At 37.3% G+C, this 21,980-nt stretch overlaps 4 protein-coding genes across 4 annotated transcripts in view; all 4 read left to right on the forward strand.

The window, feature by feature from the left end:
• On the forward strand, nt 205-6,017 carry LOC109846161 (mitotic spindle checkpoint protein BUBR1). The gene is made up of 11 exons (XM_020415388.1): nt 205-471; nt 573-632; nt 1,850-1,994; nt 2,108-2,265; nt 2,607-2,688; nt 2,759-2,825; nt 2,893-2,953; nt 4,560-4,725; nt 4,945-5,027; nt 5,550-5,633; nt 5,725-6,017. The coding sequence occupies exons 1-11, from the start codon at nt 272-274 to the stop codon at nt 5,771-5,773; spliced, it is 1,155 nt and encodes a 384-aa protein (XP_020270977.1). The 5' UTR covers nt 205-271; the 3' UTR covers nt 5,774-6,017.
• LOC109829228 (putative protein TPRXL) lies at nt 9,781-10,296 on the forward strand. The gene has a single exon (XM_020396399.1). The coding sequence runs from the start codon at nt 9,781-9,783 to the stop codon at nt 10,294-10,296; it is 516 nt and encodes a 171-aa protein (XP_020251988.1).
• Nucleotides 12,092-16,753, forward strand: LOC109846170 (cinnamoyl-CoA reductase 2-like). The gene is made up of 6 exons (XM_020415396.1): nt 12,092-12,284; nt 13,368-13,537; nt 14,377-14,562; nt 14,883-15,045; nt 16,187-16,376; nt 16,455-16,753. Exons 1-6 carry the CDS (start codon nt 12,155-12,157, stop codon nt 16,600-16,602), a joined length of 987 nt encoding a protein of 328 aa, XP_020270985.1. The 5' UTR covers nt 12,092-12,154; the 3' UTR covers nt 16,603-16,753.
• The window catches only part of LOC109846179 (probable RNA-binding protein ARP1), a 2,938-nt gene continuing 1,540 nt past the window's right edge, over nt 20,583-21,980 (forward strand). Inside the window, exons 1-3 of the mRNA XM_020415403.1 lie at nt 20,583-21,087; nt 21,196-21,319; nt 21,948-21,980. The exon at nt 21,948-21,980 is cut by the window's right edge and continues 94 nt beyond it. Coding sequence (XP_020270992.1) covers nt 20,899-21,087; nt 21,196-21,319; nt 21,948-21,980 — 346 coding nt within the window. The 5' untranslated portion in view covers nt 20,583-20,898. The remainder of the gene's footprint in view (nt 21,088-21,195; nt 21,320-21,947) is intronic.

The raw sequence follows: 21,980 nt of genomic DNA on the forward strand, positions 1-21,980 counted from the left end.
TAATTAAAACTTAGTTTGAGTCTACAGTAAAAATCTGTTCAATAAAAAAATGGTTATTAGAAGCCATAAAACTCTATGCGATTGATCCAGCTGTTAACCCTAACCCTATGATTTATTCCATAAAAACCAAATCACAGCCGTCCGTTCAAAAACTAACCCTTCTGAATATAATAATAATAATGCACTCTCTCACTCTCCACTGTCCAAGCGGGACAACCTCAAATTTGAACTCGCTCTCTCTCTCTCTCTCTCTTCTTTCTCTCTCTAGAAAATGGAGCAGGCCTCATCAATGGCGGCGATGGATCCCGAGACAGAATTCCTGGCCTCGAAGAAGCAGAATGGCAACGAGTGGGAGCTGTACAAGGAGAACGTGAGGCCTCTGAAGCGAGGCCGAAACGTCGATCTCCTCAACGAGGCGCTCAGATCTCAGACCGACAACTCTCTCAAGAAATCTCTCCGCGAGAATCGAAGGTTTCTTGGATTTTCTCTTGGTTTTCTTGTTCTTTTTACAAATCTAGGGTTTTGGATTCGGCAAGCTTATGTTTTTTTTTGGGGGGTTTTGTTGAGATCAGGAGGTTGATTGAGGCGATTGAGGCGTATAAAGGGGAGGACCCGCTTCGGCCGTGGATTGAGTGAGCATTTTGTTTGGAGCTATGTTTTTTTAATAGTTCTTTCAGGTTTTGTAAACTAGGGTTTTGATTTAGGGGCCTTTTCTTGTTGTTGGTGGATAAACCAGGGAGTTATAATGTTCTGACGAAAAGAACCTTGGGAAAAAATGATTCTTTTTTTGCTAATATTATATCATTTGTTTGTATAAATAGAGAAGTTTTTCCATTGAGAAATTCAAAATTTAACTATTAGGGGGTGAACCAAGGGGAACTAGGGTGAATTAACTTCACCTCCTAAGTGTTCCCAAACAAGATGAATGGAGGTGAATGGTTCCCCTAACTTCCCTTCACCCTCATTCCCCTCAATCCAAACAAGCCCTTAGGGATTGAATTTTCCACAGCGGAGGGGGAGCCAAATTCCTTCGGGCCTGTTTGGATTCATAGGGGGTGAAGGGAAGTTAAGAGAAACTGAGTGAAGGGAAGGGAAGGGAAAGGAAGGGAAGGGAAGGGAATTCCCTTCCCCTTGGTTACACCCCAATTTGGGGGGTAACAATTTTTATACTATTAGGGGGTGAATCAAGGTGAATGGAGGTGAATTAACTTCACCTCCTAAGTGTTCCCAAACAAGGTGAATGGAGGTGAATGGTTCCCCTAACTTCCCTTCACCCTCATTCCCCTCAATCCAAACAAGCCCAAGCTAATTAAACTGGGTCTTAATATGGGAAGATTTTATGTGTCATATTATATATCATGCTAAATTGATTGAAGAATCTGATCTTGCAATGTCTGGTCTAATTTATTTCCATAAATTTCTTGCGCATCATTTGAGAATCAGGTTCATGTGAACTTCGATAACTCTTTCTTTTCCCTCCATTTGGACAGTGCAATATTGTCTATTTGCCATCCAAAATAAACCAAAAGGACGAGCAAGAAGAGGGCAAAGCCTTTGAATTAGGAGATTGAATATTAGCGATATCGCTGTACGACATTGTATTTAGTGAAATATATTTTGCCTATATGAATTCCTGCAAACAAACTGGACAGCAATACCTTAATTTTTTGTTGTTTCTGTTAATGTACGTATTCTTCTCATAGTACTTGATTACCCTGTTAGATATTCTAGGTATTTCAATTTTTCTATTGCACCACAAGTGGAGTGACTTGTCCAAATATTTTCATAGCAAACATTTTTTTCCATGAAATTTTATTCACTCCCAAGTTTCTACTGTTTCCCTATGAAGCTGTATCAAGTGGGTGCAAGAGTCATTTCCCACTGGAGGAGAGTGTTCAGGGCTAGTTGTCATTTACGAGCAGTGTGTCCGAACCTTTTGGCATGATGAACACTACAAAGATGATCTGCGCTACCTGAAAGTGTGGCTGGAATATGTGGGTGTCCTTGAACTTTCTGTTTTTTCATTTTTAATTTTCTTGATAACGGGATTAGAAGATTCGACTCTTGGTATGCATCTTTTTTACGATGGTTTGTTTCTAAATGACAGGCTGAGAATTGTGATGATGCTGAGGTTATATACGAATTTCTTGAAGCAAACCAAATTGGGCAGACCCATTCTGCTTACTATTCAGCATATGCATTGCTCATGGAGTCTAAGAATAAATTTAGAAAAGCTGATGATATTTTTAATCTTGGTATAGCTAGGTGAGCTTCTCTTGTAGAACTCCACCCTCAACTATTTTTATTCACAAGTAATTTATTTTCAATTAAACGCGACAAACAATATTATGGATCTTAGATGAGACAACTTAACCAAGATAATGTGCAATGTCAGTTGTAAACTACTGCATAGTGCCTGGTGGAACTAAAATGATAATGGGCAAATTTGCGCTTGTGTTCCACAGGATTTTGACTTTATGTAGCATTTAAATTAATCATTTTCATTTCTTTTTGTTCTCTGTTTTTGTTTGAAATATAATGATTCAACCCCTAAATTATTGTTTTTTTTTGGAATTAAAATTTTTCTCTTACCTTCTGTAAAATAGGAAGGCAAAACCACTGGAAAAGCTAGAAGCTGCATACAAAAGATTTCTTGTACAATCAACCAGAAAGAAGACAGTCAATGAAGTATGCCGCCTACCATTTGATGCTTTAGTTTGTTATCATAAATTATTTATTGGTTTCTTGCTTGGCACAGGACAATGCAGTAGATAATAACATGCCAAACCGCAGTTTTGGAACTGTTTTGCCTTCTGGAGGAGCACGTAGGTTTTCCTTTGGCATTGATGATTTTTAACTTGTAATCATGCTTGCTGATAATTCTTCTTGCAGGAAGACAGCCTCTGGAGAATCTGGAGAATTCCCTCTTCAGAAAGAATGTGAAGTTACAGAGGTAAGTCATTGCTTTATTTCACCAATACTTAAACCTGTCAAATTCGTTGCTATTGTTTTCAAGATTTTGTATCCTTGGAAGGTGGGGTATTGTTTCGTCTTCTCCCTTGCTTTTCTTTCAATTTAACTATTCATCGTAAGAAATTCTGTACGATGCTTCTTTGTTTTTGTTGGATGTTTTTGGTCAAAACCGCTTTCCAAAAATGAGTTTTCAAACCATGTATTTATTAACTACTGGTAATTTTCAGAAATTCTTAGTAGCGTAGCGGAAAGTTAAAGTTTTGATATCTCAAAGGTCTTGTGTTCGAGGCTTCCCAACGGCAAGCTGAGAATTATTTTTATTTAATTAATCCCTCATAAGTTCTAGTGGGCCATGGGCCGTGGGCTCGTCAGCCGTGGGTCAATGGATCGGGGATCGGGGCTAATTGAGCTGAGGCGCTAAGTGACGCTTTGTTAGGCGCACTTTGCACGAAGGCATCGGGGCTAAGTGACGCCCTTTGGCGCCACGCAGGACTGCTTCGCAGCATGCGGACGAGCCTCGTGTTCGCATGAGGGTGCAACCATCGCGTTCACAAGAGGGAACGCGACCCTCGCGTTCACGCGATGGACGCGACCCTCGTGTTGCACAGGATCGCGACCCTCACGTTTAGACGTTACTACACGCAGCAGTTACAACATTTATGTTATTTGCCATTACAAATATAATTGTCATAATTGCCATTATGTTTGTAACGGTCAAATTAAATGTGGGTGACCTTTGAGTTGGTTTTAGAGGCCTATATATAGTGCCTCTAGGGGAGCTTTTGAATACAAGAGATAAAAAAAGATACGAAAAACACACAAGTATTTTGTCTTGTTGTGCTGCTGCTGCAGAGTCTGAAAGCTTAAAATCTTTAGTCTATACCTGAAGGAACATAGCTCTGAACCGAAAGGTTTTTATAGATCAAAAGATCTTTATCTGAACCGAAAGATTATTGAACCGAAAGGTTTTAACAGATCGAGGAGATCTCTATTTGAACCGAAAGGTTATTGAACTGAAAGGTTTTAACAGATCAAGAAGATCTTTGCCTTGACCGAAAGGTCTAATAGATCGAGGAGATCTTAACAGTACTCACACCAGAGTACTGTACTGCTGTTCCTGAAAACAGTTTGGCATTGAGATCCTTGCACCGGAGTAGGCCAAATATTGCTTTAAGCACAGCGTTTCATAAACACACGGTAGCTAAACTTGAAAAAAGTTTTAAATTACAGTATTTCAGTTCTCACTATTTTATTACAGATTAAGCCACAGACACTAACAGTTTTATGAGCATAAATGGAATAATCGACTTGCCAAATAGCCTTCTTGGAGTTATGGCGAGCTCTTCTTTTATTTATATTCTCTAATTTTGCAAGTAGGTTTTTACCACTGTTCATTCTTTTATGTATATCTGAAACAGTGAAACAATATTTGAACCATGGTTGATAGATTTCTTATTTTTTTCATAGGAGTACTCTAATTATTCAGGTCTACTAATACTCAAACAGCTTTAGAATTTTTCTTACAAGCTCAGAATATGTTTCTTGCACAAAACTAGTGATACTTGACGCACTTAATTTATCTGCAGGACTGCTATCAATAAGCCACTTTCTATTTATAATGATGAAAACTCTGCATCAAGGCGTCAGCCTGAAAATCAGAAGAGCAATGGCAGTAGTTGGCACACACTTGGATCCCGAGCAGATAGAAACAAAGAAAACACCTCAGCCCCTACCGTTTGGTCGTCATACAAGGTTCTGCTTTGTCTGGAATTTTATTCAAGTTACACTTATGCACCATGCTATAGGTTACAAATATTGTAAGGTTCTGCTTTGTCTGGAATTTTATTCAAGTTACACTTATGCACCATGCTATAGGTTACAAATATTGCATCTGTCATTATTTTGATTCAAGTTACACTTATGCACCATGCTATAGGTTACAAATATTGCATCTGTCATTATTTTGATCAGGTTCCACATAAAACGGGCACTGGAGCGGTCCCAATACCTTCAAGCATGCGCATTGAGGTGTTTGTTGATGAGGAATCTGCAGAGTATGTTACCCTGAAAGTTGAAACCTTTTCTTAAAGTATTCAAGTTGAGACAAATCATTTATTTTCTCATGACACATTCAACAAAGCACTACAATGTTTCATATTTGTGCTTATTGACATGACTATATGTACTTTTTTAATTCTGTAAATAAGAATCGAGAGCATGTAGGATGCATCATTATAAACCTAGAGCAAATGAAATGAGGTATTACATTTATAATTGTGTATATTTATTTATCCAATTAAGGTTTATGCACAATGTAGAGATGAAAAAGTAATAGGAACCATGCTAAACCTATACATATTAATTTTATGGAAAAGATAGTTAGATAAAAGCTTTTTGTATGTGTTTTGGAAAATTGAATCATTAAAATTGGAATTCATTTAGCTACGTCTCAAGTTGAGACCTAACAAGGATGTTTCATTTTTGTAAAAGAACTGAGTACTTGTAAATATTGTACGACGTTCGCATCCCATATTCATGTTTTACCTCCTAAACTTTTCACAAAAAAAAAATTGCAGAGGTGAACAAGCAGTGGCGATTACCAAAAGCCCCAAGCCTTCTATATTGCAGCTCAGAAAAGCAAATAGCAAAAACCTTAAGAAGTAAGGATTAACAAATGACAATCCTTTATTAATTTCTCTTTCTAAGTTCGATCTTTCCAATGATCAATCTGCCTTGTACTTATTTGAGCAGGGAAACAGAATTGTTGAGAGAAAATCCGTTGCGCAATTTTCCTCGGTAATCATTCCTATCGTCTTCTCTAATGCAGTGTTCACTAATTATTGTTGTATTTGCCTTGTATTTTTATTTGAATGTGTTCTTGTCGTTCTTGTCTATGAGCTTTGATCTCTAAAGCTTGTATGAATATATGTTGCAACTTAATAAGGTGATTATTGTTGTTGTTATGCTACATTAACAAACTCGGTTTCTTGTTTTAATGCTTTGTTTCAATCTTGACTATGGCAAATGCAACCATAATTTTTAAAGTTTGGATAACAAATGTAATTGCCTTGGTACATTACTGCTATGCAAGTAGGCAAAGAATGACGACTGGCATCCCTTTATACATTCTCGCATATTATTTGAAGTGTATTAGATAACTGCAGATAGATAGATTCAAAAATAAAATTTTACCAGGAAGAAGCAGGGATATGGTTGAGTGAAAAGTATCCCTAGCTTATGACCAGGGATTAATAGAATTGATAATTAGGAATTATCACTTCTCTGCTATGTTTTTTTTATAGAAATATTATAGCCTCTCGCCTGCGTTAGGATGGGAAAACTCCCAGTAAAAGAAAAATAGCATTTTCCTTTAACTTCTTACAATTAACAAGCAAAGCATTTTGCTTCTTAGCCCTTTGTTTTCTTCATCCAATAAATGCATAAATATAATTCAATGTAGGGTGTGTAATTTTGCGGGGTTTGAACATGAAAAAAAAAAGAAGCCCAAATATTACTCGCTTGTTTCAAAATTTAAAAGGCTAAGGTTTCTGTGGTTTCATATTGTGAACAAATAAGCAACCAAACACTCTGAACAAATCCAACACTGTATCATATCATAACATACGACGAAAACAAATGAAAACAAAAGGAGCAACTCAATATTACATCTAACTCTAAACAAAACATTACATGACAACAAAAAGAGATTGAAATCAAACAACAACATAAGATTATTGGTATAAAACAATGAACACCAAAAAAATCTTACAAAAAGCTCGACCATCAGTAGTAGTTTAGGCCTTCCCATCAAACTATCATCATCCTCCAATCAATTAGACGCCAATGAACTCGTTCATCCAACCATCGACGATCAAAATGTGCGTGGTGGCTGCGGTCTAAACCCTACGACCGCTCACCCACCCCTGCCGGAAACCGATAATCTCCGGGACATTTCCGCCAAATTAAACAAGCCCCTCCCACCACGGCCTCCTCCTCCAACTCCGCTCTCGAAGGCATTCACAACCTCCTCACCCTCTCCTCCATCGGCAGCCTCTCATACATCGCATTCCCAAACACCGCCGGCCATCACCACCACGGCCCCACGCCATCAACGGCCCCACCACGCTCCCTCCAAGAACGCTGGCCCGGACACCGCCAGACACTAAAACCGTCAGCCCACCGGCCGGCCCCCGGCGGCGCAGGTGGGAAGCACGGTTCGGTCAACGACAGAATCTCAAACCTCCTCTCAGTGTCGCCGCCGCCGCGGTCCCAGGCTGCCGAAGCGCCACGTCAGCCACAGTCCTCGCGCGCGCTCAGAACACAGACCCCCCTCCCCCGCGGCGAGGCGTAGTCGGAGATGGACTCCCGCCACCGTCAGCGCCGGCGGAGATTTCGAGCATGTGGGACCCGAGGGAGTTAGGGCTGTCTGGGTGATGATTATTGGGGGCTTCGGCTTGTTCTTTTGACCGCGCCTGGTCTGCCACGTGGCCGGTCGGGTGGGAGCCGCTCGCCGAAAGGTGGTGATGGGTCGTTCCCGGCGGCGGAATTCCGACCGCATGGTTGGAATTTTCCACTCACTTAGTCGCCAGTTTTTGATTTTGATTTTTTTTCCCCCTCTGAAGGAAGATCGTAACTTGATGATGACCCTTTCGCTGCTTAGATCTGCTGATGAGATTAGAACAAGAAAGATTGGATTTTGACAGCTGGGTTTGCTGCACTCGTATGAAACCCACGCAGGACACAGTTTTCTCAAGAGAAAACCTCCGATGGGAAAAAGAAAAAGAAAAGGAAACTATAAATTCAGACAAAACTGAAGACGACCCATTTTCTTCTCTAACTTAATTATGAGTCTGGAGGAAAAAAGATGAGATTTTTTTCCCACCTAGGTCAGTTGACAGAAGCGATAGCTTGAAGCTTCAACTCGAGTTTCAGTCTTCGGCTTTTAGTTTTGAGAGCGAGAGAGAAGCGGTGGAAAGCGTGCACAGGTGTATAAAGTAGGAAGCAACGTCATAGGGGCACACGGAGGAGTAATATATTTTTTAATAGAAAATAAATAAAATTGAGAACATGTTACTATTTTTAAATCATAAAAATGTCATTAGTCGCAGTTGTTTAAATTTAAATATCAAGTATTAGTCAGAGAAGACGAGGAGCGGTTTAAAAATTGAGATATATAGATTAAATTAATAGGGGGTGAGTAATAAAGAATTATAAGTGAAAGATTATTGTATTGGAACTACTATATTATATATGTTTATGACTGTTTTCTTATTGCAGATTGCAGGCTTTGTATCTGTTTGTGAATTTTTTATGAGGTATGCCTTTAGTACATGTTAGGTTATAGTTATTGTTATAAGATAAGGAGATGCGATTAAAGGTTTCATGTGATCTTTTTAACCTAACATGTGAGATCACCATTGTCCTTTTGTAATGGGGCTCAGGCTAATATAAATTTAAGTGCTTCCTGTTTCTTTTTAGTAGTTGATTAAGGATTTACAAAAAGGTTCAGACGAAAGTTTATATACTACTCATAAAACCATATCATAGGGTCTATACATATTTCTAAAAAGGTTAAAATAACATTTTAGCCTATAAAGTGACACCCACTAATCGATACGGCCTATCGGCAATAATAACACCTATAAATTAACACACTTAATCTTTTATTGTGCCCAAGTCTCCATAGTTCCAATTTGTGGGGAAATTATGGATTTTTGCACATATACCCCTCGTATTTCTTACATTTGCTGATTTGCCCTCTAAAATATCTCTCCCAATCATCTCCTTCATCCTTCTCTTCTCCCCTCTCACACACCCCGCTTTCTCTCCTTCCCACGATTACTCCCTCTCCCATTTCTTCCTTCCAAACTCTCTTTCTCTCTCTCTCATTTGCTTCATCCTCCTCTTCTTTCCTTGCTTACTTCCTCTTCCCCTTTCTCCTTTCGAAAATTCCCACCCTCACCTCCTCCTCTCCCTCCTTCTCCATTCATGTTTCTCTACTCAACCTTTCTCTATTCTCTCATCTCAGTATTCTCTTCCTCTTCCCTCTCTCTCCTCTCTCCCCTCCGACATTAACTAAAAGTGGAGAAGAAAGTGGAGGAAGGGGAGGAGAGAAGTGGAGGAGGGAAGAGAGGGGAGCTAGTGAGGAGAGAGAGGTTGAGAAGAAAAAGAGAATTGAGTTTTTCTGCAAATATTTTAATTGAGAGGTTAAATCTATAAGTTTGAGGGATATGAGGGGTATATATGCAAAAAAATTATTATTTTTCCACTCAAATCTAAACTCTAACGAACAGAATAGGTGTAAATGGTTAAGTGTATAGGCGTCATTTTATAGACTTTACTAATTAGAAGGTGTCATTTTATAGGGTAAATTGGTGTTTTAGCCATTTCTAAAAAAATTTAACGGGGAAGAATTAGACACCCCTCCTTCAAAAAAAAATAGTCTAAGTCAATCAAAGACACCGAGTTCCCCGGCCCCACCAACAAATCCAGCTGTTGGTCCTCCCCTCCTCTATTTTCCATACCCAAGAGCTCCCAATACCCTCGGGACCCGCTTCGGTGGGTCCCGTTTCCACACAGCCGACCAACCAGAATCCAAAAAAGAAAACAGGAAGGGAAGGAGGAAGAAGAAGAAGGAGAAGGAAAAAAGATCCCGTGCATGAGCAAGAAAATAAAAAAGATCGAAGAAGTAGCCCCTCAAAGAACAAGAAGGAGGAGGAGGAGGAGGAGGAGGAGCGCGCGAAGGCGGATGAGGGAGGGGGCGGTCACCTCCCGAACCTAGCTAGCTTCATGTAATCGTGAAGGAGGATGAGCCTCGTTCCTTCATCTTCATCCTCCTCCTCCTCCTCCTCCTCGCTACCCAAACACTACTCTTCTATGAAATCACTGCCCTCTTCCTGCGTCTCCCTCCACCTGCCTCTTCTCCGTCGCCGCCGCCTTCTTCGTCGTTCAAATTCCAAATCGCACTCCTCCTCCTCCCGCCTCCTCCTCGCCTCTGCCGCCGCTTCCGGCCTCCTCCCCTCGGCCTCAACACCCTCTGGCCCGTCCGCCTCCTCCTCATCCTCTTCTCCTGCCTCCTCTCCCTCTCCGAGCTCCTTCCGCCTCCCCCGCCCTCGTCCTCTGGCAACGACCGCCTCCCTCTCCTCCCTCTCCTCGCGGAGCCGCCTTCCTCTCGCACCCTCCTCTTTCCTCCTCCGCTCCTCCGTCAGGCCCCCGGCCTCCTCCTCCGCCCCGCGCCGCCGCTTCCGTCTGCCGCCGCGGCGCCGCGCCCTCCCCTTCCTGGCCCTCCACTCGCCGTCCTCTTCTTCTCGCCCTGGGTGTTAGCAAGGCTCTCGCCTGCCCCCCGACTTCCTCCTCCTTCCGCGGCGCGCCGCAGCTCCCTCACGCCCTGTACGACGCGCTGCTGCTGGCGCTCCTCGCCGGCGGTCTACGTCCCGCTGTTCGTCTCCGCCCTGCTCGAGCGCGGTCGCGGTGGTGATCAACAGGAGGCTGCGGGTCCGTCTGTACTCGCTGGCGGCGACGGTGGTGGTGGCTCCTGGCGGTGCAGGTGACGACGCTGGCGAATGCGTCGCCTTGTGGAGGCCGGGGAGCGGCCTCTGCCCAGGTGCTGGACGTGGCGTCCTACGCGGCGGTGCTGACGTGCGCCGCCGTGGGGCAGGGGATACTGGTGGTGCGTGCTGTGGTCGACGCGTTGGCGATCATCGAGCCAGGAGAAGGACGCGCGTGGGGCCCGCGGAGAGGAGCACGGCGAGACGTTTGACGAGGTGTGACGAGGGCGGGGGATCGAGGGGGGACGGTGTCTTTCTTGTTTGGTCGTCGATTATTGTATTTTGACACGTGCAGTTCAATTTTATGTGGATTGTGTGTTTTTTTCCCCCGTCTACCCCCGACTTATACATGAAGATCGATATTTTTATATTTAAAAAAAAATCTCGTGTTGCATCGCAAGTTGAGTATAATCGCGTGAAGCTTTGAGATATAATAATAATAATAAAGTTAAAAAAGACTCAGACTTGGAGAAATTAGAGTGAAAACGACTCTTAAAATAAGGGGAAAATGCATTTTTAATGTTAACTTCCTCAGTAAACCCAAAAATATACCACAATTATTATGATGCGTTTTTTGTTGTAAAACAAGTGCCTGTTTCCCATTGGGCCCACCAGGATGATTGGGTAGATTTGCTCTTTATTACTTAAAAAATGGGACGGATAAGATGCGAGCCTCTAATTTTTACAGTAGGGATTCTATCAGAACCGTCCCCATAGAAATAAGTATATATACACAATTGATTCAGTAGCTACAAGTCTAAAATTAACCCTTTAATCATCCGTGAATGATATATATCACCCCCTATTTTATAGAGTATTTTAGTAGAATCATTGCTCTAATTTTTTGACTTTTCTTTAAGAAGTTGAGTGCTCCATGTAAGGGCCTTTAACTCGGGCTCTTTCTCAGGGCCTAACCATGTCTCATTTGTTGGAAAAAAAAAGTATATTGCTAAATTTTATATTAGGACAAAATCATCATTTCCCCCATAAAATATTAGTAAACTCTTAAGTTGCTCCTTAAAATATTAATTTATCTATTTTACTTCTTAAATTATATTTATGATTTTAATGTGGTGATTTTGTGAGTCTATAATCAAATATTTAACGATTAATAACATAATAATCTTTTTATAGTTCTTCTCGGCATTTTATCAGCTTATCCCTTTTTTCCAAACTAAAAAAAATGTTTTAACTACTTTCTCTCAAAACTTTTTGATCATTTAACCCTCTTTATGGATTAAAAAAATTATTTTTTAGATTGCAAAAAACTATAAGAAATGCAAGAAAGCCAACATATCATTAATCTATTATATTTAAGTGTAGGCTCACAAAATAATCGCACTGACACATACACATAATTTAAGAGGAAAAATAGGTAAAGTGATAATTTAGTAAGCAACTTGAAAGAAATGATCATTTTATTCCTTCTATTTATTAACTCTTGTACGCTAGGCCGGGCCCAGAATCTCAATTAGGCCCAGGATATATTTCCGACAAAGCACAGAAAATGAGCTAAAGGCACAGGCTCATTAATTACTTATCATTTGTTACTTCGTTTTCTTTAAAAATTTAATCTTTTTTCTGAGAGAGAAAAATAGGGGAGGAGAAATTAAGAGAGAGAGAGAGAGAGAGAGATGGAGAAGGGAGCAGGAGAGAAGAAGAGGGTAGTTTGTGTGACTGGTGCAGGGGGATTCATTGCCTCATGCCTCACCAAGCTCCTCCTCTCCAAAGGCTACACTGTTCACGGAACTGTCAGAGACCCAGGTGCTCATTTTCCCCCCCTCTCCATCTGTTAATTACGTGCAAGCTGGGTTTTTTTCTTCTAGAAATTTATGATCTTTCTTGCCGTTGTGAGTTTTGTTTCTACGCCCTTTTTGTTGATTTTATCACCCGGATCAACTTTCTTACTCTTTGTTGAATTGGGGCCTTGGAATATTGAAAGTTTTTGGAATTTTCTGATCGGTTTTGTTTGGATTGTTATTTACAGTGAATATCGGAATATATGCTTGACTAAAATACTCGGTTGTTGGACTTATTTGAAGAGATTTTTTACAAGGGTTTCTGTTTAATTTGATGGGCTCCTGTGCCCAATGTTTTCCCTGAATTCCTGCCTCTTTTACCATTGGTTTTCCCAATTTTTTCACCCTGGTCAGGTTTCTTTGTTTTTGTTGATTTTTGTTTTTGTTTCAGGTGGGGTCTTCAAATAGTAAAAGCTATTGAAATCTCCTTATGGGTTTCGTTCGAATTGACTATTGCTTTCGATTACTGCAGTCTTGGTGCATATTACTATACATTTGAGACCGATAAACTTTGATTTTCTTAACATTATGCAGCCTGGTTGAAAAATTACGAGCTCGTTGAACTTGTTGGAGAGATTTGTGTCATGGGTTTCTGTTTTACTTTTTTGAGTTCATCTTATGATATCAATTTTACCATTCACTGAACTGTTTTTTTTCCTTTTAGTTCTTATCTTTTTTCTGTCTCTTGGGCACTTAAATTTGTAACTATCTTGTGAAATTTCAACATGATTTTGTTGGATCATGTCTTTGATTTCCTTTTTAACATCTATGCAGTTGGATAAAGTTAAGTTATATCATGATTAGGTACCCATATTTAAACTAGGGAAGTTTGGGTATTGACTTGACCATAATAATTCTAGAACACAAGGCTATTGATCAAGGGTATTTATCTTGTATTGTATTTTAGTGTGTAGATTATATTGAAGTATTGGATTTTGAAACTTATTTGGACTGAGGCTGACATCATTCTCTGATTAGAGCCAGGAAATCTCGTCATATACAGTTCAGCTCTTTTATGCTCTGCATTTCTCTGAACAAATTGTTCCAGGTGATGAAAAGAATGCTCATTTGAGGAATTTAGACGGGGGATCAGGCAACCTACAGCTTTTTAAGGTAGACTTGCTTGACTACGATGCTATTGCTTCTGCTATTGCAGGCTGTGAAGGAGTTTTCCATGTTGCTAGTCCCGTTCCTTCAACCAAAGTGCCCAACCCTGAGGCAAGATTTTAAATTTTTTTTTTATAAATACACCAGTCTACTGAGCTTATGCATTGCGAATAGTTTATATGTTTTTCTTTTAAGGATATTTTTCTGTATTGTATCAGCTCTATCCTGCGTTTCTATTGGAATTGATGTGGAATTGATGTGATGTAGCTGCATTAACATTCTCTTTGAGCATAATATCTGTGCTCACATTCATCAGGCAACTAAGAAACATTGAATTGAACTCATATCTAGGATTGATAAAACCTTATGATCAAAGAAGATTCTAAAAGTTTATCAAATTCCAGTTGTAGCATATGCAGGTTAATATATGCTCTTCTCCTATGGACTTTTAAATCTTTGAATTACATGTGAAACACGAGTTACACGATTTGCTTTTACAGCCTATATAACCGTCACATTTTCCCCAAAATTCTTTTCAAGATTCTATTTCTTGAAGTCGCTTCCACTGTGCGAAAATTCCAGAGTTATGACTAGGGTTAGGGGTTAGTTTTATGCTCTAACAGCATTTCCATAAATTGAGCATCCTTTTTTGTGGTTCAAAACTTGCAGTTTTGTGCAAATAATTCTTTTTAATCCTTTCGTACCTCTCTTGAACTCTCTCTACTATAAATAACTTAGAATTCAGATCTCTAATAACAGTTTACACTGGGACATTCCAAACTATGACAGCATATCAGTCATATGTTTTCAATGACAGGCAAATACCTTTATCAGACGAAGCTGTCTTGATGCCCAAAATATATTGCAAATGTCCAAGTTCCACAGTATGAAACTTCTGCATGATTTGGTAGCTTTTGCTACGCTCTTTGCTAACTATGATGAATTTGCAGGTAGATGTAATTGCTCCAGCTGTGACGGGCACTTTGAATGTACTTAAAGCAAGCTCTGAGGCTAAAGTTAAAAGAGTAGTTATGGTTTCTTCTGCAGCTGCAGTTCGAATGACTCCGAACTTTCCAATAGATAAGGTCATGGATGAGGATTGTTGGTCAGATAATGAATATTGTAAGAAAACTGAGGTAATTGGCATGCAATACTCCAAATTTGGAAGAGCCAAAGGCCATAAATAATTTATTTTCTCAAAGCTTGACACACTGATATGCACCACTTACTACATTGGCTTGCCTCATGAATAACTCTTATATTATGGTTGGTATTTATGGTTATCAGTATCGTCCTCCTTTGAAAACTAAATTAATGGTAACTCCTGTATTATCATGGAACTTATTGGCTGGCGAGTTTTTGAACTATTATCTCTTGCAATTTTAGCTAGTTAAAATGCTTTTAGCTAGTTAAAATGCACTTGTGGTTATTACTTATCAACTCATTATTGTTTCAGAACTGGTATTGCCTTTCAAAGACAATGGCGGAGAGGGAGGCTATCACGTATGCAGAAAAACATGGGCTTGATCTTGTGACTGTTTGTCCATCTTTGGTTTTGGGCCCCCTGCTCCAGTCAACAGTGAATGCTAGCAGCTTGTTTCTTGTCAACATATTGAAAGGTGTGTCTTTATATTACCATTATGATTGTTTTAAATTGATGGCTTTTTTTAATATTAGTTCCTTAAATCTTTCATGTTTTGAATCTCTCAAATCATTGAAATTGCCGTTAGGCCCCCCCCTCCAAATTCTTAAGTTATTTTGAAATTAGTCCGTCTGATCAAGAATTGGAGTAGCAATTAGTGGGATTAATTTGAAACAACTCATGAGAATTGGGGGACCTACTCCCAATTTTAATAATTTGAGGGGCTAATTTCAAAGTAACTTGGGAATTGGGGGACTTAATAGCAATTGCAATCATTTATAGGAATAATTTCAAAATTTGAACGACAAGGGACTAATATAAAAAAAAAGAACCTAAATTGATAATATTGTGTGGGTGTATATGCATGCATATGTTGCTTCTCAACTCCTAAGTGATTATTCTTGCATGGTTCACTTGATTCAACTATAGATAGACAATCATGTCTACGCGCTAACTATATTTTTATTTGAAATTATTTAATGGAGTGAGCCTTCCTGTAAGAGATCATACTTTATATTGTTCTTACCTAGGCTGTAACTTTTAACTTGAATTTTCTGTTTTCCAATCACTTAATTCAATATCCTTGCTATGATTATTCAGCATACCGAGTTGGTGAGTTATGCATTACCTAAACTGTCCAAAACTATTACTCATGCTCTTAACTTCAATAACTGCATTGCGATATGCTTCTCCCTTTGATATAGCTGGCTAACCTTCATGAATGCTAACTCGGGTTCTTGCTTTAGAGATGGCTATCAGATTTCTGTTACGATATCATGAAACATTAGAATAGTATTCTTGACATTTTCTTTTTTGCAATATAGCAACACCAGACAATTTAATGCATCATGTTACTTCCATTTAGTACTATTGAGGTTCATCTCCTCTAATAAGCTAGTTATTTTCATATCCTTCTTATTTCGTTCTAACCAAGTCCTTGTCTATCTCTAGTCCTCCTTGTCTCAATCTTGTACAAATACACTTATTTTTCGTCATACCTCTTAGTGCATCTCCACAAAATCATTGTAACATCCACATTTTCACATTTCTTATCATATTCTCATTTGATAATTAAGAATTCCTTTTTCGTGTTCCTTCCAATCATGATTACACTACAGGAAAGCGTGAATCAATGGACAACAGGGTCAAGCATTTTGTTGATGTTCGAGATGTCGCTGATGCACTTCTTCTTGTATATGAGAAGCCTGAAGCATCTGGTCGCTACATTTGTGCACCAAATCCGATAAATATCCAGGAATTCATCGACATTCTAAAGAGCATGTACCCGAACTATGACTACCCAAAGAAGTAAGTTACTTTATCAAAATTCCAATATTAATGCATTTTTCTGTGGTGCATTTATTTTGATATTATGTTAAATTGCAGGTTCCCTGAGATAGATGATACCAGTGATAAAGTCCATATGTCTTCAGAGAAATTAAAGAAATTGGGATGGAAGTGTAGGCCATTGAAGGAGGCCATTGTGGATAGTGTTGAGTACTATAAGGAGGCTGGTATTTTGAATAAGGATTAGAAAGAAAAAGTTAATCAAGAGATTAATCTTGTTACTTAGTTATGATAATACTATGTATTTGACTTTTTTACTTTGTAATGACATGTTTTTGCTTGTGTTATGTGGAGATTATGGGTTTCTGCTTATGGTATGACTAGTATTGCTTCATCAAGTACTGGTTCCAAGTTTATGAGAACTTATCATATGTTGATAGATTGGAAATAATACCATCAAAAGAGGAAAACATTTGTATTTAATATAATTTGTTCCATTCTTTGGTCTAGTTTGTACTTCCTGTCACTTGCTCTGTTCTGTGTTATTAAAAAAAATTGTTTATGAAATATGTTTGGGATTTTCCTAAAGTTTGCCTTGAAAAGAAAACAGAGTAGGGTAATTAAGGGTTTTGCTAGGATATTCTACAGCATGATACATACTTGTATTTTTACACTTTATGCACGTGTAATGCACGTGGTTAAATATTATGATTAAGTATAATTTATTTCCTTAGTGAAATTTGTTGCTCGGTTTTACTTTGATGGTTTTTGCTCATGTATGCCTCTACACTTTAGCATTGCGATTAGTTATTTTCTTTACAGTTTGTTTAAATGAGCTACACTCAATTTGAACTTTCATGTTGATAATTAAATTGACAGGAAATAAATATAATCCGAAGCCAATGTGAATTATCATGTTATTGAGACCGACGTGAAACCAAGCTTGACCCAAGAAAGTATAGTGTTGCAAAAGTGAAAAACACTTTAAAAAATAGCGTTCTAAAAGGAAGATGAATAATTAAAGCTAATAAGATAAGATGTTTGGTTAAAAGTGGGCTAAAACGATACAAAAGAGAATATGAAGTTTGTTTCCAATCCTTGATGGACTTTAAAAAAGTATAAACTAAAGATTAATGTTAGCTCTAGTACACTTTTATTTGATTAAAGCATCACATAAACATATAAAAGTATTAAAAAGATCCACAAAAATCCCTTCTAAAAATTCCTTATTTACTCAAAAGTATAAACTATTCTATAAAATATTCAAAAAACAGTGTCTTTCATTTCTTTTGTTTTATTTTTTATTGAGACGACATCAATACTTCTCCACCTTTATTTTTTTCAATAAAATTAGAATGCTTTTAAATGCTAAAAAAGGATAGTAAAACCTTAAATTGGAAGTCAAATATATATATTTTAATCAAAGAATATCAAATAACTATTCTTTTCTTTGCTAAGTTTTGAAAATTATGTCTTTTTTGTGACTTTGAATTTTTGAGGGTGTGTTTTGTAATTTTTATAACCTTGAGACCGTTTTTGAAAACTTTATAATTTTTAAGTTAGGTGTTTGTAGTTTTTATATTTCATGTGTTGGTGGTAAATTTTCGAATGTTACGATATTTTTTACAACTCTAAAATTTTGAGGTTTTTTTGCATTATTGAAACTTTGGATTATTTGTTGTAAAATTTAAATTTTTAGAGGTCTGCTAATAATTTTCGGATTTGATATGTACTGATTATAAGTTTTTAAATTTTAGTTTTCTTTGTGCTTTTTAGCTTTTGAAGGAGTTTTTTATCTAACTTTTATAACTTTGAAGTTATGTTTTAAAAATTTAAAATTTTCAGTGCTTGACAGTAATCCCTTGAATTCATCTTTATTTTGTAAGTTTTGAAATTTCAGAATTTTAAGGTGTTTTTTTCTTAATTAAACTTTTGAGTGTGTTTCCATAGTTTTAAAAAAGTTGAGGGTGTTAATTATAAATTTTAAATTCTTCAGAGGATGGTGCTAACTTCTAGATTTCATGTTTGTTGTTTTAAGTTTCGAAACATCGGGTTATTTGTGTGATTTTAAATTTTAAGGGTATTTTGTGCAAATTTTAAAACTTTTTGGTTTTTTTTGTAATACGTCATATATTATAACATATTAGTTCTTCACCTTAACAAACTAATACGGTGGAGCTATTTCATCTATTTTATTAATCTAATTTTAAAAAAAATTATTGAGCTATAGGTAATTCATATGAGATTAGGATATGATATAATTATGATTAGGATATATTAAAATTTAAATAAAATATTCAAGATAGTCAAATGTAATATTGATTATGAAAAGTTTTTTTCGAACTCGTACTTTCAAAAAGAGTATATATATAGTATTAGTATATATTATATATATATATATATATATATATATTACTCTTTTTGAAAGTACGAGTTCGAAAAAAATAACTATATTATATATAAATATCATATATATATATATATTTATAATATATAATCATATATATATATATAATAGTATATATATATATATATATATTAATTACTATTAGTGGAAGCACACTATTCCCACTATCCATCTTAAGTGTGACACATATAGTTTTACTCTATAATATATATATATATATACTATATATATATATATATAATATATATATATATTATATATATATATATATATATATATATATTCGAAGTATATGATAATAAAATTTGAAAATTGTAATCCGGCATATATAGTACGGTTGTAAAGTATAAATTATAGTTGCTATTTGCGGTACATCTCTCAAGCATCTATCTCCTATATTATTCCTAGTTCTCAAATCAAAAGGTTTTTTTTTATAAATCTTTTGCACGGGTCTTCTCCCTGAATGAATTGATGAAATTAACCTGAGAAGCTCATGTTTACTACTAATAATGTCCTAATTGTGCAAATCAATCGAATGATAAATTAGCTCTCTCACTATACATTATCTTTGATGGATAATAGAAGTCATGATAATTGTTAATTCGATTTTTCAGCATCCTAAGCCTAAATTCTTGTAACTTGACAGGAAAGGAATTCAAATTAAACCAACCAGCTCAACATATTAAATAGCTAAAAAGATATGAAACTTGACTATTACTATATATTAAAACAACTTTCACTCGTGGCTTAAATGTGATAAGTAGCAGGTTTTTTAGTCTCTAATTTTTTTGAGGATACCATTCACTAAATTTTTTGCTCAGCTTTCCTATATTATGCATTATATCTTTACATTCATCCTATCAAAATTCTAACACTTTCTAGTGAATACGCCATTTCTAGTGGATATCCTATTCTACAATGAATTTACAAGCTAAAGTGGATTACTAGCTAAAGTATTTGGTAAAAAAAGTGGATTATAAGATACATTTAAGAGATTGTTTGGCAGATAGGCGGATTATAATCCGTCATTATTATTAAAATAAACAAAAAGATATGATACTAAGTTTAAACAGCAGAGCATAATTAATACAAGTTTTCTCGGAATTTAAATTAAATATATTTTATAACACATTTCAGCTTTAATGTAAGGTATTTATTTATTTGACTAATGATAAAACCAAAATTATAAGAGTTTATTATATTAATCATGCTTTGAAAGTGTCTTAAATGTTAGGGGGTAAACTTGATATTTACTTGACCAAACTATATAGCTCGTAAGCCACCAAAAAAATAAGTTGGGTTACAGAAATTCCTTTTAGACTTGTAACTTATAAGCCATGGTAAGTCGGTTACCAAACATAGTATAATGACTTATAAACCACAAAAGAGGCGTATAAGCTAGTCTGATGATTTGTGAAATATGCTCTGAGCGCTGCTACAGGGACCCAAAATATGGGACCAAAGGGTGGGACTAGTGATGTGTCCCTCCCCTATTGGATAATGAGTTGGCAATGAGTTGGTCATGCCAACTCATTATCCAATAGAGGAGGGACACATCACTTGTCCCACCCATTGGTCCCATATTTTGGGTCCTTGAAACTCATTATCCAATAGAGGAGGGACACATCACTTGTCCCACCCATTGGTCCCATATTTTGGGTCCTTGAAGCATTAATCAAATAATAAACATAGACTCAGAAATTGCAAAAAACCCCCATAATATTGATTTGAGAAAATACTGGATCCTCGCCACGCTGGCGCTCTCTCTCTATATATACACACACAGCATTTATGATTCATTCATTCAGTTACCTATTTCTGTTCACGAGTACTGTAGTCTGTAGGGTTCTGAGGTTCTCGCTCTCAATAATTTCCCCTCTCTCTCTCTCTCTCTCTCTCTCTCTCTCTCATCCCTCTCTTCATCAAATTCCAACAAATTATGTCATGTTTCAGGAATCTGCAACAAACCCATTTCTCCTTTAGCCAAATCCTACCTCCTACCCTCAAAAAGCTAGGTTTTTTCTGACCCCATCTCCTCTGTGTTGCATGATCCCTAGGTTTTTTCTAAGCTCGTCCTAATTCCCCTCAATTCTCCATCAAGTTCCCTCCTTTTGCTCTTGAATTCGATCTCTGCTCATGGCGTATCCTCATCATCTCTTGAATTGCCCTTTTGGGGACACGACCTTCACCAAAGTCTTCGTTGGGGGATTGGCTTGGGAGACGAAGAGTGAAACCCTAAGGAGGCATTTTGAACAGTATGGAGATATTTTCGAGGCCGTCGTGATCTCCGACAAGAACACGGGGAGGTCAAAGGGCTATGGTTTTGTGAGTATTCCTTCATTTGGGCCTTGCTTGGTTTCTGATTTTACTGTAGGAATGTTGAATAGTTTGGGGTTTTATTGAAATTGGGATATTTTGTGTGGAGGGTTTTAGGTGACATTTCGTGATCCTGAGTCTGCGAGGAGGGCGTGTGCTGATCCTAGCCCGGTTATAGATGGGAGACAGGCTAATTGTAATTTGGCGTCATTGGGTCGGCCAAGGCCAGCAATTCCTTATTGTAGGTTATACTTATGTTGGTTATGAAAGTTAAATCTTGAGTAAATCTTAGCACTTGCATTGCATTATTATAATTTGTTGTGACTGATGTTCGTTGTAGTCTTTTTGTGGTATGGACATCTTATTAGCATATAACCGAGTTGCTGACTTATTTGTCGTTGTGCAATTGATTACTTGACGTCATTAGATGAGCTTTTGTACATTATGCTGCTTAATTTAATAAAGCAGTGAATTGGGCCGAGATAAATAATATTTTTTCCATAAAAGATGTCTCATTGATGCTACCCAAATCAACATAGCATTATTAGGTGAAGGTCACAATACTATCGTGATCTTGTAGTGATTGTTGCATCTCATCTTAAAATGTCAAGAATCTGATGTCACATAGTTGGTTTGCGGATTTATTCAGTTTAAGTAAAGTGATTGCAATATCAGGGTCTAATAGGAGAGGGGAAAAAATCTTTATCTCATGTGCATTTTCATCCAATTTGTTACTTTTAACTCGTAGAAGGTTCATTGTGCATAAAAAATGAATGCGACTGTACATATAGAAAATTTATTTATTTTTGGATATTTGGAGACAAATTTAATCTTCGTTAATGTAATTTTTTGTTCTTTCTTTTTTGCAGCACAACTGAGGCCTCCAGGTCCGTACTTTGGAA

Source organism: Asparagus officinalis, chromosome 1 (genome assembly GCF_001876935.1).
Source record: "Asparagus officinalis chromosome 1, Aspof.V1, whole genome shotgun sequence".
In the NCBI taxonomy this organism is placed as follows: domain Eukaryota; kingdom Viridiplantae; phylum Streptophyta; class Magnoliopsida; order Asparagales; family Asparagaceae; genus Asparagus; species Asparagus officinalis.